A 27,863-nucleotide genomic window follows, 5' to 3' on the forward strand; every position below is an offset into this window, starting at 1 on the left:
GTACCCCAACACGGCCTGCGAGCTGCTGACCTCGGACGTGCCGCAGATCAACGACAAACTGGGCGGGGACGAGACCCTGCTCAACATCCTCTACAACTTCCTGGACCACGAGCCCCCCCTGAACCCCCTGCTCGCCAGCTTCTTCAGCAAGACCATCGGGAACCTCATTGCACGGAAAACAGAACAGGTGGGGATGGATCTGTCCCGATCCAGGGAATTCCCTGTCAGTGCTGGTGTCGTGTCCTTGCTGTGAGCTCGTGATACTCCTGGAGTTGGGTTTAAGGTCGGAGGTTAAATGGAGTCTCTGGAAAGTTCTCGGAGTTCCTCAGTGCAGGGAGGTGCTGGTGTGGACAGACTTTTCCCAGAGTTTTGGCTCGGGATCGGCCACAGCCGGGATATCCCCATGGCACAGCTAAAGCTGCGCTTTCCATGCCAAGGCGTTTGGAGGATCACCAGAGTCATCCCAATCCATAAACAAGGCCTCAGGCTCATCCTTACGGAAGGGGCGCTGAGCCGTGTGCTGAACAGGGATTCAGGAATGCTCACATCCTGCTCAGTACTGGGCTTTTAAATGCTGCCTGGCAGGGAGCTTGGGAGGAAAGGAAGATTCTCCAGCTCTACTTATTTCCGTGGCCTTGGGTTTCTCTGTGGCTCAGAGGGGAGAAAAGTTGGCTGAAAAGATGTGATTTGGTACTGCCTTGGAATAAGAATTATTCCCTTGTTCCCTGGAGAGCTCCCAACCCAAGGCCAGTGGCTGAGACACAAAGGAGAAGCTCCAGGAGCTGTGAGGGAGCTGTGTGTCCTGCTGGCAGCTGATGGGAGCTCCTGTCTCCGCAGGTGATCTCGTTTTTGAGGAAAAAGGACAAGTTCCTGAGCCTGGTGCTAAAGCACATCGACACCTCAGCCATGATGGACCTGCTGCTGCGCCTCATCAGCTGCGTGGAGCCCGCGGCGCTGCGCCAGGACGTGCTCAACGTGAGGGCCTTCCCCGCCCCCAGCCCCTGCCCCTGCCTGGGTCGGGACAAACGGGATCCTGGGGTGTTCTATCCCAGGAGCAGATCCTGTTCCCAGCGCTGGAGTCGCTTCTGTGGGGTCCCTCAGCCCGGCTGTGGCTCTGGGGCAGCAGCCTGGGTCACTCCTGGCAGCAAAGGGGTTCCCAATCATTTTTCCATGGAGCAACCCAACCACTCTGTAGTCCAGCTAGAGAGCTTGGAGAAAGGGAATCTGTTCTTTCCCAGTGTTCAGAAATTCAGACATTGATTGGGACAGGAATCAGTGTAACTCCTCACCATGTTCAAGGAATCATAGAGTCAGGGAATCATGGAATGCTTTGGGTTGGAGAACCCCTCCAGTGCCAGCCCTGCCATGGCAGGGACACCTCCCACTGTGCCAGGCTGCTCCAGCCCCAATGTCCAGCCTGGCCTTGGCCACTGCCAGGGATCCAGGGGCAGCCCCAGCTGCTCTGGGCACCCTGGGCCAGGGCCTGCCCACCCTCCCAGCCAGCAATTCCCAATTGCCAATCTCCCATCCAGCCCTGCCCTCTGGCACTGGGAAGCCATTCCCTGGCTCCTGGCCCTCCATCCTGGTTTGCCTGGGCTGGGAAGGGAGATAAGGAATGGTTTGCATGGAGAACAGGAAGTTGTGGAGCAAGGTCAAGGTGCAGTGACAGCTGTTCCAGCATCTGGGAGGAGGAGGAATTGCTGAGTGAGAGCAGCAGGAAGAGCAGGAGCTGTGGGAGAACGTGGTGCTGGTTCTGCCACTGCTGCTCGGATGAGGCTGTTTGTCCCTGGAGCATTCCGTGTTTTCCAGAGGGGTTTGGGTGTTAGTTCCATGGCAGGATGCAAATCCAAATCCATCCCCATCCATGCTGATGCAAATCCACATCCATCCCTGTCCCTGCCTCAGGAATGGGATCAGGAGAGGGAAGGAAGGGCTTCCCCTTCCTGAAGGGCTTCCCAGAGCTCCTCTTGTTCCGAGTTCCCGGACATCCAATGAGGATTTTCTCTCCCTCTCCTTTCCCTGCAGTGGCTGAATGAAGCCAGGATTATCCAGAGACTCGTGGAGCTGATCCATTCGAGCCAGGACGAGGATGTGAGTGGGACCAGGGCTGGGGATTTGGGGTGATGGGTCCTGCAGGGTCCTGGAGATTCCCGTTGTCCTTGGGCACTGTGCTGGTGACCTGCGGAGGAGCCACCAGGGATGGCCTTGGGATGTCCCATCCTCTGCTCAGCACCAAATGGGGGATTTTGGAGTGGTTTCATCTGCTTTCCACTTACTTTACTCCCAGTTTCTTGGTTCTGCTGCCTCAGCTCATCTCAGAACGGCGACTTCCCTTGGGATTAGGGAGGAACCTGCTGGTCCTGGAAAATCCCTTAAAATCAACCACTTTGTGCCATTTTCAAATCTTTTTAGCCCCAAGTAGGAATTCAGTTATAAAGTCCAGGAAATGCAGCTCTGAGCCCAATTCCCTCAGCTCATCCCAGGCAAACCTCCCCCTCTGAGAGGAAAACTGGGAACATCCCCATGGATTTGTGCTGGAGCAGAGCTGCTGGGGCAACGCTGAGCTGCAGCAGCTCCAGAGAGGCTTTGACTGGGGGCCAGAACCAGAGGATAAAGTCCTCAAACAGCCCTGGAAAGCCTTTCAGTCCCTGGGAATTAAATGGTGAAGGGTTTTCTCTAGCAGGAAGGCTGAGCAGTGGGAGGAAGGATGGAATGTTTGTGTTGGGAATGTGCAGGTTAGCAGGATTGAGGAGGAGAGGAAAAGGAATCCTCATCCCTGAGCTCCTGAACTGCTGGTAGTGGTCACGTTTGGGCCAATTGCCTTTGACTGCACAGTCTGGTGATGCTGCTACTCCAGGTGTATCCAGCACCGAGTAACTCCGGGGTGGAGCAGGAATGGGATTGATCCCAGCTGGTGCATTCCCAGCTCGGCGCCGGCGCTGATGCTGCTCCTGTTCCTGTTTCCAGAGGCAATCCAACGCTTCCCAGACCCTGTGTGACATCATCAGGCTGAGCAGAGACCAGAGCGCTCAGCTCCAGGATGTCCCGGAGCCAGACCCACTTCTCACAGCACTGGAATCGTGAGTACTGGCGGCACTGGGGGTGCTGGGGACACCGGGGGTGGCTCCTGGATCATTCCACAGGGAGCACGTGGAGCAGGGATGTTCCTTTGGAGCACGGAATGGCCTCTCCAGGGATTTGGGGTTTGGGGCTCTGTCTGGAGGCAGGAGAGGGGATCAGGGAGCCCAAAGCTCCCGGCCTGACCCAGGGAATTTGAGGCTGAGAGAGTTGGGAATGTTCAGCCTGGAGAAGGGAGGGTTCTGTGGAGACCTCACAGCATCTTCAGGGTCTGAAGGGACTTCAGAGGAAGCCAGCAGGGGATTGTTCATCCAGAACTGGAGTGTCAGGACAAGGGGAATGACAGGAAACAGGCAGAGAGTAGAGTTAGATGGGAGATTGGGAACTGGGAATTGCTGGCTGGGAGGGTGGGCAGGCCCTGGCCCAGGGTGCCCAGAGCAGCTGGGGCTGCCCCTGGATCCCTGGCAGTGGCCAAGGCCAGGCTGGACATTGGGGCTGGAGCAGCCTGGCACAGTGGGAGGTGTCCCTGCCATGGCAGGGCTGGCACTGGAGGGACTCTGAGGTTCCTTCTTTCCCAGCCCATTCCAGGATTCCCTGATTTCCCAGATAACGTTCAGTGTGTACCAGAAATGTTGGTTTTCCCAGTTTTGCTCGATTCCTGCTGTTGTTCCTTTGCTCTTTGCAAGGAGCATTCGATTATTTATGTCCTGTTCTGCTTCTTATCTTCACTTCAAACCTAAAAACTCTGGGAGATTCTCCAGGAGACTGGAACCAAAAAAGGCTCTTGTAGGCCTGGAGGTGACATTTTGTCAGGAAAGGGCTGGAAGGAGCCATGGAAGGAACTGGGGCTCCCAAATCCCATGGGACGTTTCTGTCCACCCAGAGCTCTCTGAATTTTTGGGGCATTTGGGATCTTTTCTCCTGATCCAGGGCTGTCAGTTCCTCCATGACCGTGGGATAATTCCTGGGACAGGAGCTGGTGTGTGCAGGTGGGAATGGGATGTGGATCATCCCAGCACTGGGGAGCCACTGGGACCATCCTGGGCTTGCCATGGAGCTCTGCCCCTGCCAGGACCTGCTGCTCTTCCATAAATGTTTCATTTCCCTCACTGCTCCTGCAGGAATGAGGCAGATCCAGCCTTTGTGCCATGGCCTGACTGGATCCTGTGCCAGGGAAGTGTTGGCTTTTCCTGGAATCCTGGAATGGGTTGGGTGGGAATGAACCTCAGAGCCCCCCCAGTGCCAGCCCTGCCATGGCAGGGACACCTCCCACTGTGCCAGGCTGCTCCAGCCCCAATGTCCAGCCTGGCCTTGGCCACTGCCAGGGATCCAGGGGCAGCCCCAGCTGCTCTGGGCACCCTGGGCCAGGGCCTGCCCACCCTCCCAGCCAGCAATTCCCAATTCCCAATCTCCCATCCAGCCCTGCCCTCTGGCACTGGGAAGCCATTCCCTGGCTCCTGGCCCTCCAGGCCTTGGCCCCAGTCCCTCTGCAGCTCTCCTGGAGCCCCTTTAGGCCCTGCAAGGGACTCTCAGCTCTCCCTGGAGCTTCTCCTCTCCAGGGGAGCACCCCCAGCTCTCCCAGCCTGGCTCCAGAGCAGAGGGGCTCCAGCCCTGGAGCAGCTCCGGGGCCTCTCTGGGCTCTCTCCAGCAGCTCCAGGTCCTGCTGCTGTTGGGCTCTGCAGCTGGAGGCACATCCCTCACCAGAGCCTGTGGCCTGTCCTCACTCTGTGTCAGTTCTGAGCCCTCAAAATTTTGGAGATGAGATTCCAGCTCGGTCATTCCCCCAGGAATCCCAGGACCTTTAATGAGGGCTGTGATTCCCTGCAGTGGGAGGGATGATGGCCATGGAAGATGTGGCACTTCCAGACTTTTTTGGTAATTTTAGACTTTCTTGGTAGTTTTGGAGAGGGCTGTGGGACCCTGCACTTTCAGGCACCATCTCCAGAATTCCTGCTCAGAATAAAGAACATTTTGGGCAAGGGGATTCTTTCACTCCTCTTCCCTTTCTGCTGAAGGTCACAGAGCTCATTACCCTTCCTGGCCAATTTTCCCCAGCCTTACAGTGACTTTTCGGAGTTTGGATAACTTTTATCATCCCTGAGTCAGGAATGAAGGATCAGCATGAAGGAGATGGGAGCAGGGTTAGGGGATGAGCCCCAAATCCAGGCTGCAGGAGCTGCTGGCTGAGTGCAATAAAGGGAATTTGGTTCATTCCAGAAAATTGACTCCTCTTCCTGCCTCTGCCTCCCCTGCTCTGCTGACAGAGGGTATTTAGATACTCCTTATTCAAATAATCCTGCCTCATGAATTATTCATCTGTTTTTACATTTTTGTCTCATATTTTATTTATACCCACGGAAAGAGATTTTTGGGAATGTTAGAAAATAGTCATGATTGGGCTGTGAACTCCAGGGATGCTGGGTTTGGCTGGACACGGGGCTGGGGAAGGCAGGGAAGGGACTTCCTGAGTGCTGGATTCTGGGGAGCTGTCCCTGAGGGAAGGAGCTGGGATGTGGTGGGGAACAGGAGCTGCAGGAACTGGAGCTGGGAGCAGGGCTGGCCTCAGCCTCCTGTTCCTCCCACCCGTTATTCCTTGGCCCTGGCAAAGAGCAGCGGGAGGAGTGGGCTCTTCCCTGAGTCTTCCCCGGTTCCCCGATCGATCCGTCAGTGGGCGCAGCAGCCCGTGTCCGGAGCGGGAGCGGTGCTGCCGCTGGGAGCAGCCCAGCCCTGTGACCCCGCGCTGTGTCCCCAGGCAGGAGTGCGTGGAGCAGCTCCTCAGGAACATGTTCGACGGGGAGCAGACCGAGAGCTGCATCGTGAACGGAACCCAGGTGCTCCTGACGCTGCTGGAAACGCGGCGCTCCGGGTGAGCCGGGACCGCCGGGACTGCGCCTCGGGAGCCACCCGGCGCTCCGGCCTGGGCTGAGGGCAGGGAGGGACAGGCCGGGCCTGCTGGCGACTCTCTGCCAGCACAGGCACTGCCAGGACACAGGGAATGGCTTCAGGCTGGAAGAGGGGAGTTTGAGATGGGATCTTGGGAATTGGGAATTGCTGGCTGGGAGGGTGGGCAGGCCCTGGCCCAGGGTGCCCAGAGCAGCTGGGGCTGCCCCTGGATCCCTGGCAGTGGCCAAGGCCAGGCTGGACATTGGGGCTGGAGCAGCCTGGCACAGTGGGAGGAACGAACATTTGTAGGTAATTGTGGCTGAGCCATTTCCTTTGGAAGTGTTTGGGAGTTTGGAACCCCAGGGAGCCCTTTGGGGATGTGGTTTGCCAGCTCTGCAGGGAGGTTATTCATGGTCAGCTCCCCCTGAGCTCGGCACAGGTTCTGTTGTGTGAGCAGCACCTTGGCAATGATACTAATATTAATTAATTCAGTATAAGAAATACTATAATTAATTAATGTAACTAATATAATGCAGGTATGCGAATATGTTCAGGAGCTGAAAATTATTATTTTTCATCCTTATTTTTGAAGAGAAAACCACTATGGCCAGTGTGACTGGAGGCTCTTTAATGAAATCTCTACCTCTGGGTACTGGGGGCAGCTCTGGGCCCCAGGAGAAGGAAGATGGAAAGTGGGAAGTGTAGAATGAAAATGGTTTTAGTGGAATTGCTGATTAAACACCGAGCTGGGCAATGGTTTAATGTCATAAAGTCCCAGAATTCCTGGATGGGCTGGGGTGGGAGGGACCTTGAGGACCATCTGGTATCATCACTGGAAGAGGGATCTGTGAGTGAATCCCGGTGTTCCCTCAGAGTGGAAGGCCTGATGGACTCGTACACTCAGGGATTCGAGAGGTCTTACACTGTCAACAGCAGCATCTTACACGGCATCGAGCCCCGGCTCAAGGACTTCCACCAGCTGCTGCTGCGCCCGCCCAAGGTACCGCGCGGCGTTCCGGGAATCACACAGCTCCACCTCGGACACGCGGCCGGGGAAGGGAAACCCACAGTGAAATTTCCTAACTGGGGCGTGCAGGGATGAGGCAGCAGGAATCTGCTGCAGGAATCTGCTGCAGGAATCTGCAGCCAGCACCTGAGGGTTGTTGTGTTCAGGGAAATCCAGGAAGCGGAGACAGTTTGGGACTGGGGGTTGAGTGGAGATGGGAAAGGATGGAGAGGAAGGAACTTTTAGTTGGATGTTAATCTTCTGATTTGGAGGTCACATCTCCCAGTGGTCCCAGAACCATCCTCTTGGGAAGGTGGTTTAGGTTGCCCTGCTGAGAACATTCCAGAAATGAGCAGGTTCTGTTGAATCCCAGGATCCCAGAATAGCTGGGGCTGGGAGGGATCGTCCAGTCCAAGCCCCTGCAGGGCAGGGTCACCTGGAGCAGGTGACACAGGGACACGTCCAGGGGGGTTTGGGATGTCTCCAGAGTGGGGGGCTCAGGCCCTCCCTGGGCAGCTATTCCAGGGCTCTGCCCCCTCCACGGAAAGAAGTTTTTCCTTCTGTTGAGGTGGAATTCCCATGGTTGAATTTCCGGCCATGGCTCCGTGTCCTGTCACTGGGCACCATGGAAGGGAAGCCCCTGGTGCAGGTGCACGGCAGGAGTGTTGTCCTTCCCTGACTGCCGTCCCTGCTCCGCAGAAACCGGCGATCCTGACCACGCTGGGGGTGCTGGAGGAGCCGCTGGGGAACGCGCGGCTGCACGGCTCGCGGCTGATCGCGGCGCTGCTGCACACCAACACTCCCAGCATCAACCAGGAGCTCTGCCGGCTCAGCACCATGGACTTGTTACTTGTGAGTACTGAGGGCGGGGGAATTCCAGCTGGGAGCAGCTTTTCCTTCCCTGGGATCTGCTCTGTGCAGGGCTTGTGCCAGGGGGACAAAGTCCCGTTATTGCTCTGATCTGCTCCGAGGAGGAGCAGATCCCTGGAAGAGCTTTTGAGATCCAAATCCCACTGTTTGGGGATTTGGACTGAGCCTCACACTTCCAGCTCCTTGTTAGTTCCGTGGAGAGGGTGTGAAACAGTCTGTGCTGTGTGTGAGCTCCTGGAATGCTGAGAGATGAACTTCCTCCCGCAATCCCAGGATCCCTGAGGCTGGAAAAGGCCTCCCAGCACCTGGGCAGCCTTAAGAGAGTTGATCCCGTCCTTAGCAATTGTTTAGTTCCTGTTTCTCTGAGGTTTCACTCAGCCCCAGCACAGTTCACTTGGAGTTTTCAGTGTGTCTGTGCTGTGAGTGCTGTCTGTGTGTGAGAGAATTCCCAAGTGCTCAGTTTATTGGGAATACTCACTGGTTTCCCGACAGACCGAGCACCCTGGGAATGCCGAGCCCAGCCAGCAGTGGGTGCTGGGCTGTAGCAGGAAAACTGAGTGGAATTGCTGATCAAACAACAACTTGGGCAACAACTTCATATCACAAAGCCCCAGAATCCTGGGATGGGATGGGTTGGGAAGATCCTTAAAGATCCCTGATATCACTGATCATTAAAAGCAGGAAAATTTATCCCCAGTAAATTCTCCCATCTCTCATTTCTCCTCCAGGACTTATTTTTTAAATACACGTGGAATAACTTTTTGCATTTCCAAGTGGAGCTGTCCATAGCAGCCATCCTGTCCCACTCCATGCACGAGGGGAAGCCCAGCCCGGGGGAGCCGGGCAGCAAAGAGGAGGCTCCGAGCGGGAGCGCGGCCCCGGAGAGCGCGGAGCCCGCGGAGCCCGCGGCCGGAGCCACTGAGAACATCATGGTCACCCACGTGAGAGCTGGGCCTGGGCTGGGGTCAGCGGGGCCTCTCTGGGATGGGCTGGCCCAGAGTGGCCGCTGGGCTCGGTGTGCATTGGTCATCATTTATTGTCATTTTTAGCGGGTTTTGTTATCATTTATTATCAATTTTAGTGGGTTTTAGTGTTATTTATTATCTATTTTTAGTGGGTTTTATTGTTATTTATTATCTATTTTTAGTGGGGTTTATTGTTATTTATTATCATTTTCTAGTGGGTTTTGTTGTTATTTTTTATTATCTATTTTAGTGATTTTTATTATTATTTATGATCAATTTTTAGTGGGATTTATTATCATTTATTATCAATTTCAGTGGGTTTTATTATTATTTATTGCCATTTGTAGTGGTTCTCGTGGAACTGTGGTTTGTACCTTTATTTGTAGCATCCCGTTCCAAAACTCCCCTCATTTAATGGCCCTGTGAATCCCTTGCTATTTATTAAAATTATCCCTACTTAGTATTCAAGTATCCCTATTTATTAGTAAAGCTATCCCTATTTACTAGTAAAATTAGCCCTATTTATTTGTAAAATTTCATTTTTTTTGTAAAAATAACTATACATTTGGGACAAGAACCTGAACATTCCGGTCAGAGCCCGGTGTGGGGGTTGGAAAATGCCAGCAGCGTTTTCATTCCTGCTGCTGGGAAGCCCAAAGCAGCCTGGGGATGTTCCAGGTGTTGCTGCTCTCCCTGGATCCTCTGGGAAATAATCAGGGAGGAACTGGGGCTCTTGGGCAGGGGAAGGGCTGAGGTTTGAGTTCCTGGGGAGGAGAGAGGGAAGCAAGAGGAGGATCCACAGTTCTCCTTTGGGAAGTTCTGAATGTTCTCCCTTTCCCCCCAGCTGTTCCAGAAGTGCTGCCTGGTGCAGAGGATATTGGATGCCTGGGAAGCCAATGACAAAATCCAGTAAGGAGCTGCTGGCCCAGGGCTGCGCTTGACTTTGGAATATTCTTGGAGCATGTCCCATTTAATGGTGCCCAAGCAGGCTTGGATTGCGGTTGGGATTTGGAATTGGGATGGTCTGCATGCTGAAAAGCCAAATTCCCAAATAGGCAGGATTTGAAAGCGTGATGGGGTTTATGGATGTTTCCAGCACCTCATCCCAGACACTCAGTCTGCTGCTTTCCTGCTTTCTCAGGGAATCCCAGGGAACGTTCACTCCTTTCATTCTTTTTTTGTTTTAAATGCACGATTTTATTCTCCCTGGAGTGGAAAACTCTTGGAAGTTGGGGTGGCCAAGCATTTGTGCTCTGGATTTCATATTTTAGCTTCATAAACCCCTTGGATTTTGTGCTGATTGGGCTGATAAGAACTAAATATTTTAAAAGAACCAAAACATGAAAGTGAAAATATTCTGGAGGCCTCCGTTTCCGTGTCCAGCTCAGTGTTTGGTCCTCCCTCTCTATTTTGAGCTCTTGGAGGCTTCCAAAGGCTTTGGAGTCCCACTGGAATTGTTTAGGCCATAATTGGTGGGTTGGGGTTTGGATTACATTTTTTTTTGTTGGTTTGGTTTGGGTTTTTGGGGGTTTTGGTCCTTTTTACAGCCCTTTGTCTGCATAAGGAGTTCTGCTGGGCATTTCCTTGCCCAGTTCTGCAGGACCAAAAATACCCCTGGGTGCTGCTTGGGAGCTTTCCTGATTAAACCAGAAAGGAGCCAGAGCTCATCCCTGTTTCCTGCCAAAGCACTCCAGTCAGCAGCACACTGGAAAGGATCTGGATGGCAAGGAAAAAAGAGGGATTGAAGCAGAGGAATCTCAGCTGGGGCTTTGGGAAGGTGGAGATTCCAGGAAGGTCCTTGCCTGCTCTCAGTGGGCACATGGAGACCAGCGGGGGCAGCTGGGGCTGCCCCTGGATCCCTGGCAGTGGCCAAGGCCAGGCTGGACATTGGGGCTGGAGCAGCCTGGCACAGTGGGAGGTGTCCCTGCCATGGCAGGGCTGGCACTGGAGGGGCTCTGAGCTCCCTTCCCACCCAAACATTCCAGGATTCCCTGATCTGGTTTTTAGCATGGCTTCACGCTTCAGGAAGGAAAGAGTGAGCAGCCAGGGAAGGGACTCAGGGGCTTCTCGGGCTCTGTGTTGGGATCTGGTTTTATCCCAAGGGGGAATCCCATGGTTGGATGGGAACGTCGTGTGTTTGGGATGCACTGCTGCAGCCCCAGTCCCACGCTGGAGCTCTGTCAGTAGCTGTGCTGTAAATCCTTAGCTCTGGGAGTTACAGTCAGATTTATTCCTGCATATTTTCCATGTTTAGCTCCTTGTTTGGAGCTCCTCCCACGTTACCTGAGCGGGATCAGGGATCCCAAAATACGGCAAAATGAGGGAAGGTCCCTGTGCTGGGGGCGAGCTCATCCCATCCTGCCTGAGCAGGGCTGATCCCTGCTGGGTTCTGCAGGGAACTCTGGGATGTGTGGGGCTGGAAATCTGTGGCCAGTGGGGCAGGAATGCCGGGGCCATTCCAGAGGCTCCGAGGGTATCCCGGTTCCACGGCTATCCCGGTTCCATGGGTATCCCAGCTCCGAGGGTATCCTGGCTCCGTGGCTATCCCGGTTCCATGGGTATCCCGGTTCCACGGGTATCCCGGCTCTGTGGCTATCCCGGTTCCACGGCTATCCTGGCTCCGTGGCTATCCCGGTTCCATGGCTATCCCGGTTCCACGGCTATCCCGGTTCCACAGGTATCCTGGCTCCGTGGCTATCCCGGTTCCATGGGTATCCCGGTTCCATGGGTATCCCGGCTCCGTGGCTATCCCGGCTCCGTGGCTATCCCGGTTCCACGGGTATCCTGGCTCCGAGGGTATCCTGGCTCCATGGCTATCCCGGTTCCACGGGTATCCTGGCTCCGAGGGTATCCTGGCTCCGTGGCTATCCCGGTTCCATGGGTATCCCGGTTCCACGGGTATCCTGGCTCTGAGGGTATCCCGGCTCCGTGGCTGTCCCGGTTCCATGGGTATCCCGGTTCCATGGGTATCCTGGCTCTGAGGGTATCCTGGCTCTGTGGCTATCCCGGTTCCACGGCTATCCCGGCTCTGTGGCTATCCCGGTTCCACGGCTATCCCGGTTCCACGGGTATCCCAGCTCTGAGGGTATCCCGGCTCCGTGGGTAGCGGCTGCTCTCTGTTCCAGGGCAGAGGGCGGCAGGAGGAGAGGGAACATGGGGCACCTGACCCGCATCGCCAACGCCGTGGTGCACAACATGGAGAAGGGGCCCATGCAGGCCCAGATCAGTGACTTCATCAAAGGTACCGCCTGCTCCTCCTCCTCTTCCTCCTCCTGCAGCTCCCCCTCACTGCTCTCCAGGGAAAAATAACCCTTGGGAGCTCCTGGAAGGACTCACTGCAGGTGTTTCCTCAAGGTCCTTTCCCAATGAAAGGATTCCCAGTGAAATCCCACAGTATCCCATCATTTAAAGTGTGCTGAGAGCCCATTTGGCTGCTCTTGGTTTTCACTCAGTGAAGTTAAGGTTGGACAGTGGGAGGTGTCCCTGCCAGGGCAGGGCTGGCACTGGAGGGGCTCTGAGGTCCTTCCCACCCAACCATTCCATGAATCCGTGACACGTTTCTGAGGAAAGACACACGAGGTTAAATGTCCCCAGAGGCCCCAGATGTGCTCGTCAGAGATACTCCCTCTGCCAGGCTGTGTCCACCCTGCCCTTACTGGACCCACCTGGAGAACTGGTTCTGTGCCATGGGTTTGGGTGGGAGCAAGGAAGATTCTCCATTTTCCATCCCCACAGCCAGGCAGTGACAATCTGGGGGCACAATCTTTTGCCCTTTTCTCCAGTTATTAAACTTTCCTTTCCTCAACCCTCAAGTCCTGCTCACCTTTGGGCTCCCAGTTGTCCCACTGTGCTGGGATGGGAGGGATGAGAGGGAAGGGCTCCCCCAGTCCCCAGGAGGAAAGGGAAGAGCCAAGCACAGCTGGAACCCCGCTTGGGGTTGTTCCCAGCAAGGTGAGAGAAGCTGTGTGTCCTTAGCCCAGGTGAGTCCCTGAGGAGTTCAGATGGCTCAGAGCACCCAAATCCCATGGGCTGTGTGACCTTCTCGTTCCAGAGCTGCCCGAGGACTGCAGGGGCAGGTGGGAGAGTTTTGTGGAGGAGACGCTGACGGAGACGAACCGGAGGAACACGGTGGATTTGGTGAGTTGGTCACTCCAGTGGCTCCTGGGCTTCCCCTGACAGAAAAAAGGGATATTCCTGGTTTTTCTCATTGCCCTTGTTTTGCCTAAGAACGCTTCCAAGGCAGAGTAGAAAGCACTTCCAGAAGCATTCCCTAACAGTCCTTCAGCAGAGCTGATCCGTGGTGCTGGGCTGGTCCCTGGCATTCCTCGGGGCAGCTCCTGCCTCGGCAGGAGTTTGGGCTTTGGTGGAACTGAGACACTGGAGCTTTCCCAGTTTTCCCTGGTCCCTGACTGGTTTGTGCTTTCCCAGGTGAGCACCCACCACCTGCACTCCTCCAGTGAGGATGAGGACATTGAAAGTGCTTTTCCCAACGAACTCACTCTGCAACAGGTGAGTTGGGAACATCTTCACTATTCCTGGGAAACTTCCTGCTCCAACTGCCTTTGGTCCGTCCCAGTGTGGAGCAGCTCCCTGAACTCCCAGTCCGTGCATTCAGCTCCTCTGGGCTTTCCCAGAGCAGTGCCATGGGCTGGGATCCACCTGGGAGCAGGAATCCCAGAGCTCTGTGTGACCCTGCTCTGGGAAGGGGTTGGAATTGAGGATTTCCCACACTTCCTGTGATGTTCATGCCTTCCTGGAGCAGCTGTTCCCATGCAGCTCCACTGACTGTTTCTGGAGTGTCTCTGGACACCCTAACGATGGATTTGTTGGGATCCCTTCCCAGGCCTTCTCCGAGTACCAGATCCAGCAGATGACGGCCAACTTCGTGGATCAGTTCGGCTTCAACGACGAGGAGTTTGCAGACCAGGATGACAACATCAAGTGAGTCTGGGGGTGTTTGGTGACAGCAGCAAGTGAGCCTGGGGGAGTTTGGTGTTAGAGCCTCTGCATCCCGTCCTCCCTCTGGTTCAGGTTTACAAATGAGCCTCGTTATCCCTCCTCAGGTTGGAAACAGCTCCTTGTTTTCCAGGAGCACAGCCCGATCTCCAGAGCCAGGTGGAGAAGCAAGGAAAAGTATTCCTTCTTTTGAAGGAGGGATAATGGAAATAAAGCAGGCAACTGTTGTCCAGCCCTGGTCTGGGATGAGTTTAAAAGCAAAGCATGAGAGCAAAGCCTGGGCATCTTAACAGATCTTTCCCAAGGAATTAAATCCTTATTGGAATGAGGAGTGAGGGGACAGTGCTCTGATGGAATCCAAGGGAAATGCAGCCATTCTCCCCCTCCAGAGGAAGGGAACAGGGATAATCAGGAGCAGAGGCAGTTCAGGGAGACAGGGAAGGGGATTTAGTGTTACACAACTGGCTGGATCCAGAGCTCGGACTTTGCTGCTTTTACAGAATTCCTTTAATCCCGTTAAAGCTGCAGCTCATCCTCTCTCCTTAGAAATGTACCTGGGATTATCCCAGTGGCCATAACAGTCCTGAAACTGGGACCGTTCAGTTACGGACAGAGTGGTGCTCCAGGGGATCCCAGCGCTCCTGCTCCTCAGCTCCTGCGTTTGTCTCCATCCCAGAAACTCCTTGGGATCCAAGGCCCTTCCCATCCAGGGTTTTTCCTGAGCCTTGGAGATGTCAGAACCTTGATAAGGCCAAAAAGTTCCAGATTAGAATCAGAGTTGAATTGAACAGAAATTATTCTGTTCTACACATAAAAAAAACCCCAAACAAAACAAAAAAAACCAAAAAAACCAAAAAAACACAGAACTGAAAACAAACCAATAAAAAACCACAACCAAATAAAAATAAAATAAAATAAAATAAACTTTTGACTGCTGGCAAATATGGCCCGATGTGAGTGAGGGGCAGGGAGGAGTTAAATCCCTGAGGAGCTGCCCCAGGAGCCTCGTGCCCAGTGTAAAATGAACAGGAAGCTGGAGAAAGTCCGTGCCTGGGATGTTATGGCTCTGTTTGTGGTTGGAAAGGGAGAATATCCTGCAACACCTGGAATATTCTGGGAGTGGTGCTCCCTTGCCGCTGTTTCCAGCTGCTGGACCCTGGGATGGAAGTGAATGGGAATATGTAAGGAGTGTCAGCCATGTGTCAGTGTCCCTGGGACTGCAGGAGTACTGAACTGAGGAGTTCTTCAAGGAAAATATCACTGGAAAAGCTACAGATCCATAAGTAGGGGGAGTGAACCCCTGGATCCAGATTCTCTGGGAATTGGGAATTTCTGGGCCTGCAGCACCCTCTGCTGTTCCCACCAGGGGCTCATCTGGCTCGGGCTGAGATGTTCGGGATGTTCACAGCACAGCCACACCTCGGGCTTTGGGCCCCTGCTGCGCTGAGATTCACAGAATCCTGGGATCCCTGAGGCTGGAAAAGCCCTCCCAGCCCTCCCAGCTGTGCCCCATCCCCACCTTGGCCCCATCCCAGAGCCCTCAGTGCCACCTCCAGGAATTCCTTGGACACCTGCAGGGATGGGCACTCCAAAGCTCCCTGGGCAGCCCCTGCCAAGGCCTGAGCACCCTTTCCATGGGGAAATTCCCAAATACCCACCCTGCCCCTCCCCTGGCCCAGCCTGAGGCCGTTCCCTCTCTCCTGTCCCTGTTCCCTGCGAGCAGAGGCCAACCTCGCCTGGCTGCACCCCAGGAAACCCCTCCAGTGCCACCCCTGCCATGGGCAGGGAATGTTCCAGGCTGGAATAACCCTTCCTGCAGCGAGGGGACACCACGGCCTGGGCACAGGGGTGGCTGCTCGGGGGTCACAGCCCAGGAGTGGCTCTGGCCGTGGCTCCTCGCAGCCATCCCTGAGGCTCTCCCCTCCCTCCTCCCTCCCAGCGCTCCCTTCGACCGCATCGCCGAGATCAACTTCAACATCGACGCCGACGACGACAGCGTGAGTGGGAATCTGGGATAGTGCTGGAATAAATGTGGTTCTGGAAAGGTCCTGCTTGGATTCTGAGAGAACAAAGGTTTGGGGGGGTCTTTGGGCAATGCAGAGGGGCCTCGTGGGCACTGCCCGGCCCCTCAGGGGCTCCTCCCAGGAAATGTTTCCTCTGAAGCAGCACCCCCGGCACTGAGGGAAACTTCCTGCAGTGCCAGTCTGTTGTTCTTAGAATCAGGGTATCCTGGAATGTTTGGGTGGGAAGGGAGCTCAGAGCCCCTCCAGTGCCAGCCCTGCCATGGCAGGGACACCTCCCACTGTGCCAGGCTGCTCCAGCCCCAATGTCCAGCCTGGCCTTGGCCACTGCCAGGGATCCAGGGGCAGCCCCAGCTGCTCTGGGCACCCTGGGCCAGTCCCTGCCCACCCTCCCAGCCAGCAATTCCCAATTGCCAATCTCCCATCCAGCCCTGCCCTCTGGCACTGGGAAGCCATTCCCTGGCTCCTGGCCCTCCATGCCTTGGCCCCAGTCCCTCTGCAGCTCTCCTGGAGCCCCTTTGGACCCTGCAAGGGACTCTCAGCTCTCCCTGGATTCCTCTCTTCTCCGGATGAGCACCCCCAGCTCTCCCAGCTTTGGTCATCTTTCCAGACACAGATTAGGGAAGCACAGGCAGAGATGGGTTTCTCATGGATGTAAACACTGCCGGGCTGTTCCTGGCCTTTCCTGGTTTATTGCCCCAAAGCAAAGCAGCAGCTGGGCTGTGGTGATCCAGGTGATCTCAGCTCCTGAGCAAATCTGGGGCTGCTCAGCCCTGAGACTTGGCCTTAAAGCAGTGTCTCCAGAGAACCTCTGGAATGTGATTTCCCTTTGATCCCTGCAGCCCAACGCCTCCCTGTTCGAGGCCTGCTGCAACGAGCGCATCCAGCAGTTCGACGACAACGAGGAGGAGGAGGATATCTGGGAGGAGAAGGAGATCTCCTACGCAACCCAGGTCAAGTCCAGGACACGGTAAGGTGAAAACACAGCCCTGATTTCCCCCTCATGCTGGGAATCTGCACGTTTCAATTCCTTGGGGTTTGTGTCATTTGGGGGCTGCAAGGTTTTATCTGACGCAACCCCGAGCGCTCTCCCTGCCACTTGTGCTGGGGTTCTCCTGAGCTGGAGACAGACCCAGTTTGAGGGAATTCAGTAACAGTGGGAACACCTAATTAATGACTCTTCCATCAAACGCACGAAAAACCCCCACCCTCAGTGTGAGACACTTGGAATCTGCTCCTTCCCTCATCCTTGGAGAGGAGGAGGAGGGGGTGAGACTGAGGGGAGTGGGCAGAACATTCTTTCTCAGAATGTTCAAATCAGGAAAGTGAGAGCAAGAGGCCTCCTGGGGCATCTCAGGCTTTGAAATAATTTTTCATCCTTTTGGCAGAGCCACTTATTAGATAAAGTTATTTCTGTAATTCCCAATCTGAAATGTGATCACAGGAAACAGGGAATACATCCCAGAGCTCTGCATGTCCTTGCCAAGCATCAGCAGCCTCAGGTCCTGCCAGGCACAGGGTGGGCTCCACGCCCGTGCCCATCCCCTCGCTGGGCACTGGTTTGTGGTGCCCCCAGCCCTGGGTCTGTCCTGCACCTCCGGGGAGTTCTGACACCAAAGCCCTCGGGAATCTGGGATCCCTCCGAGTGCCCACGACTGCCCTGAGCAATGTGGGGAGATATTTTGGGGGAAACAACCATGGAAAAGGCTCTGGGCAGCTCTGGGCTGTTTCCCCAGGGCGAGGGAGGAGGAGCTGAGGGATGGGTGCAGCAGCTGCTCCGGGAGTGGCTCATTCCCAGTTCCCGCTCAGGTTTGGAGCATCGCAGACGTCGGAGAGCTCCAAGAGTGACCTGGAGAACGGGGACCACGACGGCAGCGTGGACTCAGAGGAGGAGGAGGAGCAGCAGCCACCCCCCCCCTCGCCAAACAAGGGCAGCACCGCGGAGCAGAAGGACTCGGAGTCCTCCCAAGGTACCGGATTTGCGGGAGCACATCTGGGATCTGTGCACAGCAGCGCTCACACGCTGCCAGCTGCCCATGGAGAGTCCCCAGGTCCTCCTGGCCGGGGGAAATGGGGATGTCAGGGCTCACTTTGTGCCTCTGGAGCCTCAGGGAGCCTCACGAGCCCCAGAACAGCCCTCGTGTCAGGCAGCCCCACAGGGAGAATCCCAGGGAAAGGTCCCTGCGCGTGGCAGCGCTCAGGATGAGATGGGCTCTAAGGTCCCCTCGCACCCAAACCATTCCATGGTTCTGTGATTCCCGGGATCCCAGCTCCTTTAGTGCAAATCCCAGTCAAAGCAGCAGTGCCGGGATGGGACCTGAACTCCTCCCATCCCGGGATAGTTTTGTGCCCACCTTTGCCAGGTGTCTCCACACCCCCCGGCACTGCCCGTTCTGCTTTCCCAGCTGTGTTTGCCTGTTGCAAACCCATCCCTACAGTGCCCGGAGGAGGAGTGCAGAGGGACAGGGTTTTCCTTGAATCCTGGAATGGTTGGGTGGGAAGGGAGCTCAGAGCCCCTCCAGTGCCAGCCCTGCCATGGCAGGGACACCTCCCACTGTGCCAGGCTGCTCCAGCCCCAATGTCCAGCCTGGCCTTGGCCACTGCCAGGGATCCAGGGGCAGCCACAGCTGCTCTGGGCACCCTGGGCCAGGGCCTGCCCACCCTCCCAGCCAGGAATTCCTTCCCAAGATCCCAACTAAACCTGGAGCTGGAAGCCATTCCCTGGCTCCTGTCCCTCCAGGCCCCTGTCTCTTCCCATCTTGTCTGCTCCTTCAGGGATTTTCCCAACTCTCCATGTAAATGACACTGTGGGAATGCTGGACACCCATGGTGCTGTCAGCAGAACAGTTCCAAGGGACAAAAACATTTTCCCAACCATCCATTTCTCCAAGCTTTTTCAGTTCTAAAGCATTTCTTTCTGCGGGTGCTGCCCTTGTGTTGTCACTGTGAGCACCAGGCAGGGTTATCCCAGGATCCTGCTCTCTGCACCCCTTTGGAAGTGTCAGATAATTCCAGTTCGTTGGGAAGAACCAGTATAAACCTCATGGTCCCAGTGGGTTGTGTGTGACAGCCCAGTCACCCTCTGGAGACTCAGCTGGAATTTGGGATCAATTTTGGGGGTGCAGCCTCAGCGGGTCCCTCCCGCTGGGTTCTGTTCCTGCAGAGCTCTGTAATCCTCCCTCTCCCCTGGAAAAAGCTCAGGAAAAATGCTATTCCAAAGGTGGGATTTGTAGGACTGGGAGTAGGACGATGGAGGTAGGTTCTGGAGGAGGATTTGTCCAGGACTATAAAAAAAGCCATTAACCGATGATTTCTGGGGTCTTAAATATTGCAATCCATTGATCAGTTCCTTACCTGAAACTGCCAAAATGCACCCACTGGAGATGGAGATGGGAGCTTTTGGCAGTGAATTGAGGGACTTGGAGCTGGGAATCTCTGGCTCAGGGAATGACACCCAGGGTGTCATTTGTCTCCATGGATGCCTCTCCTGGGGATAAACATCCACAGGGATTTCCGTGGGACTGTGGAAGGGATGGATGTGCCCTGGGATGGGTTGCCCTGTCCCTGGGATCCCTGGGCTGTTCCTGGCCGGCCAGAGGCTGTGCTGGCAGCTCAGGCTGTTGTGCCCGCAGGGGCCGGCTGGACGGCCGTGTTCGAGCCCGTGAGCCCCACGCCGCCCGTGGCCATGGACGTGGGATCCAGCGTGTGGGACTCGGCCGCCCCGCAGAGCAGCGCCCCGGAGGAGAAGGGCTGGGCCAAGTTCACGGACTTCCAGCCTTTCTGCTGGTAAGAGCTACGCAATTCCAGCTCCCCTGGAGCCTTGCAGTGGGGGAATATTTGGGATACGTGTTGATGGAGCGCATGGCTGTAATCCTTTCTTCTTCCCCTTCCCTTCCCGTTGCTTCCCTTTTACGTTTTAATATTGTCTGGTGATCCTGGATCGGGGCTCCTTCATGCTTCCCAGTGCTTCCCAGTGCTCCTGCCTGGGGCTGGGACACAGCCCCGCTTCCTGTGTGCTCATGGGGTACAGAATCAGCAAATAAGGTTTATAGAAATTCAAAACATTGGTGGGAAGGAAGAGCAGGGCCTGGGGACTGCTCCTGCAGGGCTGTTGGGAAGCTGTGGGATGATCCTGGTGGGAATCTCTGGGATGATCCCGGTGTCCATGCTCAGGGCTGTTCCCTCCCCAGCTCCGAGTCCGGCCCTCGCTGCAGCTCCCCCATGGACACCGAGAGCGGCGGCACCGACAGGACCCCGGCGCAGGGCCAGGACAAGAGCTGTGAGTGACACGGGGCCACCCCCGGGGTGCACAGAGCACCTGGGGAAGGGAGAACATCCCTGCAGGGTCCCTGCCCTGAGGGTTCCCTGCAGGATCAGTGAATGGAGGCAAGGGCAGAAATCCCGAGGGTTTGTTGGGACAATGCCAGCAGGGAAGGGATGGAGTTGCAGTGAGTTGGGGCTGATATCACAGGGACATCTCATTTATCCCCGGAAGTGTCCAAGGCCAGGCTGGACAGGGCTTGGAGCAGCCTGGCACAGTGGGAGGTGTCCCTGCCCATGGTGGCACTGGAGGGGCTCTGAAGTCCCTTCCCACCCAAGCATTCCACGATTCCCTGACCCTCTGCAGCAGCTGCAGGCCCCGTTTGAGCCCTTGGGCCGCTCCTGGGGAGTTTTCCCGAGGTTCCAGCATGGGCTGTTCCTCCCCCAGCCAGCGCTGCCTCTCCCTGTGTGTGGAACGCGTGTGGGACACGGAAGGCGCCGCTGGTGGACTCGGACAGCAGCTCCTCAGACAGCTCCGAGAGCGACGATGACGACGACTGCAAGGCCAAGGCTGGCACGGAATCCACGGGCACGGCCACGCCACAGGAGGCCGGGAAGGACAGGGCAGCTCCCACCAGGTGGGAAGAGATCTCCGTGGGCTGGGGTGGCCCCAGGCTGGGATGGCCCCTGGGGTGGCCCTGGGCTGGGATGGCCCCTGGGGTGGCCCCAGGCTGGGGTGGCCCCTGGGGTGGCCCCAGGCTGGGATTGCCCCTGGGGTGGCCCTGCGCGGTGCTGGTATCCCCTCTCCCATGGGCTCCGTGTCCCGGTGTCCCCTGGGAGCAGGTGCTGCCCCTGGCCTGGCACACGGACGGCTGAGGGACACATTGAGAACAGGGTTATTCCAAGGAAGGGCTGGGGCTCCTTTGGGCACTCTGGAGTCACAGGAGCAGCTCTGTCCCTGTCCTTTGGGCACTCTGGAGTCACAGGAGCAGCTCTGTCCCTGTCCTTTGGGCACTCTGGTGTCACAGGAGCAGGAGCAGCTCTGTCCGTGTGGATCTGGGATCCAGGCCCCGGGCAGGGATCCGGGTGGGATCACTTGGAAAAGCGGAGCAGAGGCTCCCATGGGATCCTCCTGCAGCCATGGGGGGAAGGTTTAACCCACTCAGGTTCTCATTTTCCCCTTGGTGTCAAAGGCAATCAGTGATAAAACCACCAGCAAAGGCTGGAGCAGATCCTGGGATGGGCAGTGGTTTGTAGGAACTGGATCCTCAATCCAGCCTGCTCCAATCATGGAGGGGGAGCTGCTGCCCAGCCCAGTCAGCAGCTGCTGCATCCACAAAGATTTTTCCCAGTTTTAAGATTCTGAGGTTTTTCCTCGTCCTCTTCCATGTATTTCCTCCTGCTTTTTACCAGAGTCCCTGGATTTGTGCGCCTGACTCAGGATCAGGAGCTTCCCTTTAGCGATGGTTGGTGACAGTTTGGGGTCATCCCTGAGTGCGCTTGGCCAGCAGCAGCTCCTGGGGGCCCGGGGGGCTGGGAAACCACTGAGATTGCAGAATTCCCTGGAATGAGGGCAGGAGTTATCCCAAGGTCTGTTTGGTTGGAGGCAGCTCATTCTGACAAATGCATTAGTTGTGATAGTTGCCTTAATTCCGAGAAATAGAGTTGATTTTGATAATTGCATTGATTTTGATAAATGCCTCAATTTTGATCAATAATTTCCATTTGATAAATGCATTACCTGTGATAAATGCGCTCCGTGTGCTGGGAATGGCCGGGCTGTGGCTTGGTGGGAAGCAGAAGGTGAGGAGAGGCACAGCAGTTCAGCTGTGCTGGAAGCAGCCTCTCCTTCCCCAGCTCTCGGTGCACTTGGATTGTGTGGAATTGGATCCACTGGATCTGATCCGAGCTGTGCTCCAGGTGCTTTTCCTCTCTGCACTGTGGTGTGGGCAGAGCTGGGTTCCCAGCGGGATCAGGGAATGGCCTGAGCTGGACCCACAGGATCCTTGGTCCAGCTGCCCGGGACACCCCAAGACTCCCAACGTTGTGCAGACATTCCTGGAGCTCTGGAGCCATGCCCGTTCCCTGGGGAGCTGTCCAGTGCCCGACACCCTGTGGGGGAAGAACCTTCCCTGATATCCCACCTAACCCTCCCCAGCCCAGCTCCAGCTGTTCCCATTCCATGTCCATCCTATTTGGGATGTTCTCACCTCTTCCTGTGCTTTCCTCGCAGGAGGGAAGTGTTTATTCCTGGTTTGGCACATTTGGGACATTTTCCTCTCCAGACAAGTGTCTGTGCCACATTCCACAAGGATAAAGCTTCCCGAACCTGCCTGCCCTTCTCCAGAGCCGTTCCCATTGTGGCAAAGAGAGGAGATCCTGGAGCACCCACGGCCTCCCCCTGGCAGGGGTCTGTGGCTGTCCACAGCTGTGTCCGTAGCCCAGGATCCAAGGGAAGCTGTGGGAGGACAAGAGCCGCTGCCACAGCTGGGACTGGAGCTGCTCCAGGCCCGGGCTCCTGGTGGGAATCACCATCCGGAGCATTCCCAGTCTTCCAAATCACTGAGTGGGAATACCCATTGCTTACCACGTTCCTTAATGATTCCAGGGCAATCAAGAACATTTTGGAGTCACTCTGGGGGTTGTGACAACTCTCTCCAAGCGTTTCCCCAAAATCTGCGCCAAACCCCATTCCTGTTGCTGTAGGAACAGGTTTTCCTTCCCCTTGTGCCCCTGGAATGCTGGAATCCACACTGAGATCTCTGATTCTCCTTGGAGCTGCTCAAGGACTCGGAGTTTTCCTTCCCCCTGTCCCTGGAATCCACATGGAGGTCTTTTCTCCTTGGAGGCCTCTGTGGATTCCAGGATCATTGGGGTCATGGAGAACCAGATGTTGCAGCCCAGCAAATCCTCCAGATATTCCACCCTCCCTGAGCCCATCCCAGCTGCCCAGGGGACCCTTAGGCCGGGAGATGCGGATCAGGAATTGCTCTCAGCTTCCCAGTTTGGATCCAACTCCCTGGGGGGGTTTGGGGTCCCATCCCTGGAGTGTCCAAGGAACAACTGGACATCCCACACAAACTCCTTGTTTGGGTTGTGTCACCCCTTGCTCCGGCCCTGTGTGTCCAGCTGGGATTTTCCAGGAGCATGGGGAAGGCAGAGAACTTCCCGAGCCCTCCTCGGTGCTCAGGTAGCTCCAGAATCCTCCTGCCCTGAAGGCTTCGGGCATTGGATTTCAGAAGTTTCTCTCTGAGCCATGGAAATGTCGAGCTCCAGATTTTTGTGTGGGAAGTGGTTTTCCAGCAACATTCCTGGGAATGCAGCTCCATCGCTGCATCTCTCCAAGGTGGATTTTTGTACTTTTGAGGAGCCTGTGAGCCCTGGAGGAAGGGGAATGTTTGGATCTCGTTATTCCTCATTTTTGTGTTTTTTTCAAGAGAAGTAGCTCCAGAAATAGAACCTCAGTCTCCAATCTCCATCACATGTCCAATTACCCAGCTGGGATTATTTTATTCCATGAAAACTCCCCCGGAGCCGGTGACAGGATTCCAGCCCAGCCATCTCCAGCTTTCCTCCCTTTTGTGGAGGCTTGCTCTGGGAGACAGGGAGAAGGAATTGTTCTGGATGGAGACTGGGAGGAAAATCATTCCTGGGGCAGCTCGTCCTCTGCCTTGGAAGCCAAAAAATGGGGATGTGCACAGAAATCCCTTCTCCAGTTGGAAATCTGGGTGGGTTTATTCCAAACAGGAGATTGGGAGGGTTTGTTCCTGCAGTTTGTCCTTTCCCAGGGTTTGAGCTTTGGTTGTTGGCTCCTCCGTGGGGACATTGTCCCTCAGGTGGCGCCTCCGTGGTCCCTGGAGCGCCTTTAGTGTGTTTGGATTCTGAATGTCCGATCCCTGTTTTTCCTCCGTGGGATTTCAGGATCTGCCCCTAAATCCAGGATTTTCTGGGTGCCCCAGAAGCTTCAGGGGCTGCTTTGGCAGAGCAGAGCAGTGTCTGTGTCCGTGTCCAGCCAGAGCAGGCTGTGCCATCCCAGCAAATGGCAATGGGAATGGAGGGTTGGGAACTCTCAGACTGGATTTTGCAGCAGGAGTTGGGAATGCTTTCCTCGAGGAGCTGCTCTGGGGTATCCTGTTGGGTGTGGGACCTGGAGCCTGCAGGACGTGCCCACTCTTTTTAACCCCACTTCATTGCCAGTTCTCATTCCCACTGGGATCTTTAGGCCTGTGTGACAAGAGCAGGGGGAATTTTGTTTTCCCTGTTGGAATTTGAGCATCATTCCAGTACGAGCCCGGTTCTCCCGTGGGCTGAGTTCCATTAACGTGGCCCTGCCCTCTCCCACAGCGGCTCCGACGGAACGGCCGTGGAGACGCTTCCCGTGGCCGAATCCGGGACGTCCAGTGCCCCCCAAGCCCGGAACAGCGCGGCCACGCACACGGATGGGCACCAGAGAGTGGCCACTGCTGTCACAACTGCCACAGAAACAGCCACGAGAGACAGGTGAGGGCACAGTCCTGGAATGTTTGGGTGGGAAGGGAGCTCAGAGCCCCCCCAGTGCCAGCCCTGCCATGGCAGGGACACCTCCCACTGTGCCAGGCTGCTCCAGCCCCAATGTCCAGCCTGGCCTTGGCCACTGCCAGGGATCCAGGGGCAGCCCCAGCTGCTCTGGGCACCCTGGGCCAGGGCCTGCCCACCCTCCCGGCCAGCAATTCCCAATTCCCAATCTCCCATCCAGCCCTGCCCTCTGGCACTGGGAAGCCATTCCCTGGCTCCTGGCCCTCCATGCCTTGGCCCCAGTCCCTCTGCAGCTCTCCTGGAGCCCCTTTAGGCCCTGCAAGGGGCTCCAAGCTCTCCCTGGCTGAACATTCCCAGCTCTCAGCCTGTCCCCATAGCAGAGATGCCCCATCCCTCTGATCACCTTGGAAGGACTTGGAACCAGACAGGCTTTAGGGTCCCTTCCCACCTAAGCCATTCCCTGACTCCATGCTGCTTTTCCATGTAATACTCAGTGAGGGACTGGGAGGAATTTCTCCGTAGGGAGCTGAGAACCTCACCCAGCAGGCAAAACACAACCAGAGGGAGGGGCTCAGGTTCCACCAGGAAGACACATTGCCAGGAGGGATGGAGGAGGCTTGGGGGGCTTTCCCAGCGTGTGCCTTGTCCCTAAGGCTGCTCCCCGGGTGTCCCTGCAGGAACGACGAGGCCTTGCCCTGCGCCGAAGCCACGTTGAACGGCCCCGCTTGATGCCGCCGCCGCCGCCCCGGGACGTGTGTGAGCCAGGCCAGGCTGCTCCCTGGTGATGCAATTTGTCAATTCTTTTTTTTTTTTTTTTTTCATTTTAATTTTATTTTTTAATAAATGCTGCATTGATGAGAGCGAGCTGGCGTTCAGGACCAGACACGCAGATCCAACACCACCGATCCGTTCGGAAAGACACTCGGCATTGTCGAAATGTAGCATTGAGTTCAGTCCTCACGGGAATGACGGGCTCTTCCCAAGCCTTCTGCCTGATTTGAGTTGTCCCCTTCCCCGTCCCCCTGGTTTTTGTTTCGGATTTGGGGTTCAGTCCTGTTTTCCCAGTGTTATTGCACACAGTATTCAGCTTCTCTTGAGAAGGTAGCAGGTCCAGCGGCGGGCCGGGGCCGTGCACAAATCCCGCAGCCGTGTGACCAAAGTTCCTGATGGAGCTGTCCTCGGGCAGCCTTTGCACCGCTTTGTAGAGCAATAAAGCCTTACCAGAAACATTTCACAGGAGGAGGAGGAATGCCAACACTTTGCGGGAGGGAGCAGGGAGGGCTTGGATTGGAGTGGCAGGGCCGAGGCTGGGGCATGTCCCCAGCCAGAGCCAGGGAGTGTCCAGGGGAACGGGGTGTCCCTGCATTCCAAGGACTGCTCCGGGCTCTCCATGGACACGGGGGGGGTCAGGGCAGGATCTGCACTGGGTCAGAGGTGGCCTCTCCTGCCAATGTCCGTGTTGGCCGCAGGGGGATCCTGCCCACGAGGAGGTGACCAGGGGTTCGCTGGCTCTTTGGAGAATGAATTAATGTATTTGCAAATGATGATGGAAATCCTTTTTCTGTTTGTTTTGTTCTGTTTTTAAAGTTTTTAATGGATGCAGGAACAGCAACACTTTTGCACTTTGTACCTGGTGATGACAGCGTTGGAAGGGACACGGCTGCGGCTGTGCCCGCCCGGGGGAGACACGGAGAGCCCTGGGGGACACCCGGGTCCCTCGGGGCGGGGCGAGAGCAGGGCCAGGTGAAGGGAACACCTGGAGCTGGGATGTGCCCAGGCTGGAGCCCTGCTCCCGGGAATGCCGTGCTGGTGCCAGGCTCTGAGCTTGCTGCCAGCCCGGCCTGGGGGGCACACGGGGGCACTGGAGGGGTTGGGCCACCTGGGGCAGCTCAGCTGGAACCCCCTGGCAGGTGGAATCCGGGGAAATCCTTCCCTTTGGAGCAAAAGCTGGAGCTTGGCACACAGGGAGCCAAGCAGCTGCTTTGGGATGCATTCCCGAGGGTGGGAAGTAGCTCACATTCCCAGCAGAGGCGGCCTGGCCAGGCCCTGGCCGCCCGGAAATCCTTTCCTTGTGCTGTGGGGTCGGTGCCCGTGGAGTGTCCTTACCTGGGCTGGGAGGGGAACGCGGTGTTCCCGCTGTGGGGCTGGGGCTGCTCCGCTGGGTCTGTGTCCGATGGCGCCAATCCGCAGCCCCGGCTCAGCCCTGTGTGCCCAGGTCAGCTCTGCTCGGAGGGAAAAGGGGCTGGATCCCAGGAACTGGGATGGTGCAGGTTACTGGGATGCTGCCGGTTACTGGGGCTGTGGGCCACTCGTGTGCTGCCAGCAGGGCTGGGCTGTCCCCCAGCCCCAGTTGCTCCGGAATCAGATGGCACAGGGCTCTCGTTCTGGAAGTTTTCACTCACTCCGTGTAATTTAAAATTAATAATTTAAAGTTAATTGCACTGGGAGGGAAAAAAAATCTCACTTTGTGCTTTGCTTTCCCCGCTTGGTGTTCAGGGATCAATCCCACTCCCAGGCAGGACTCTCAGACGGGATCAGTGGCTTTGAGGTCCTGACCGGAGACACATTCAAGTCTTAATTTTCCAAGGATTGGTGCTAGAGTTCTGCTGGACATCGGCTTCCCCTCGGGCATTCTTGGGACCCCAGACGCGATTCCATGGAAGCTGAAGGATCCCTGTGCTGGTGCAGCCAGGTTGGATCCGGGGGATGCTGGGTGCTCTTCCAGCTGTTCCCTCTGCTTGCCCCGGGAGCAGCTGTGCCCAGTTCCGTTTGGGATCGGGAGAGGAGGGGAATGTCCTCAGCAGGCACAGCTGGGAACCCTTCCCATCGGAGCAGTGCTCTGGGTGGGGTGGGGCCACAGCGGGGTCCCCTCCCGTGGCCCGAGGGACAGGACAGGGCCACCACCCCCGGAATGCCGAGCTCTGGGAGCAGTGGGTCCACCTGGACAGGGATGGGGCAGCAATAGCCCCGGGGTGTCCCCCAGAGGATCCGTGCCTTCCGCTGCAATTCCAGCCTGGCGTTCCTCAGCTTAGGCTTCGAGTCTCTGAGTGTCAGCGAGAGCTTTAATAATAATAATTGTATTAATAATAATGATTAGAATAATAATATCCTTGGGCATATCCAATCCGAACACAGCCTGTTACTGGGACTCGTTACGGGTTCATTTATTGCTTTGTGCTCAGACACATCACTGGGGCTTGGCCACACCTGTGGAGATGCACAAATTCCGTGGCTTTGTGCCCGTGGATGATCCCTCCACAGTCAGGATTGAGGCTCTCAGTTCATTCCACCTCTCCACTCCCCTGGGAT

General features: G+C 56.2%; 1 protein-coding gene across 1 annotated transcript; it reads left to right on the top strand.

Annotated features, from left to right (window-relative positions):
- PPP6R2 (protein phosphatase 6 regulatory subunit 2) lies at nucleotides 1-26,168 on the top strand. Its single transcript, XM_039570343.1, has 21 exons — nucleotides 1-187; nucleotides 838-975; nucleotides 2,026-2,091; nucleotides 2,968-3,080; nucleotides 5,831-5,944; nucleotides 6,835-6,961; nucleotides 7,667-7,819; nucleotides 8,566-8,778; nucleotides 9,647-9,711; nucleotides 11,928-12,043; nucleotides 12,854-12,939; nucleotides 13,231-13,311; nucleotides 13,646-13,743; nucleotides 15,698-15,755; nucleotides 16,622-16,749; nucleotides 17,589-17,749; nucleotides 19,412-19,565; nucleotides 19,970-20,058; nucleotides 20,488-20,677; nucleotides 24,384-24,539; nucleotides 25,232-26,168. Exons 2-21 carry the CDS (start codon nucleotides 907-909, stop codon nucleotides 25,281-25,283), a joined length of 2,289 nt encoding a protein of 762 aa, XP_039426277.1. The 5' UTR covers nucleotides 1-187; nucleotides 838-906; the 3' UTR covers nucleotides 25,284-26,168.
- The last annotated feature ends 1,695 nt before the right edge of the window (nucleotides 26,169-27,863 follow it).

Source organism: Corvus cornix, chromosome 1A (genome assembly GCF_000738735.6).
Source record: "Corvus cornix cornix isolate S_Up_H32 chromosome 1A, ASM73873v5, whole genome shotgun sequence".
Lineage (NCBI taxonomy): Eukaryota > Metazoa > Chordata > Aves > Passeriformes > Corvidae > Corvus > Corvus cornix.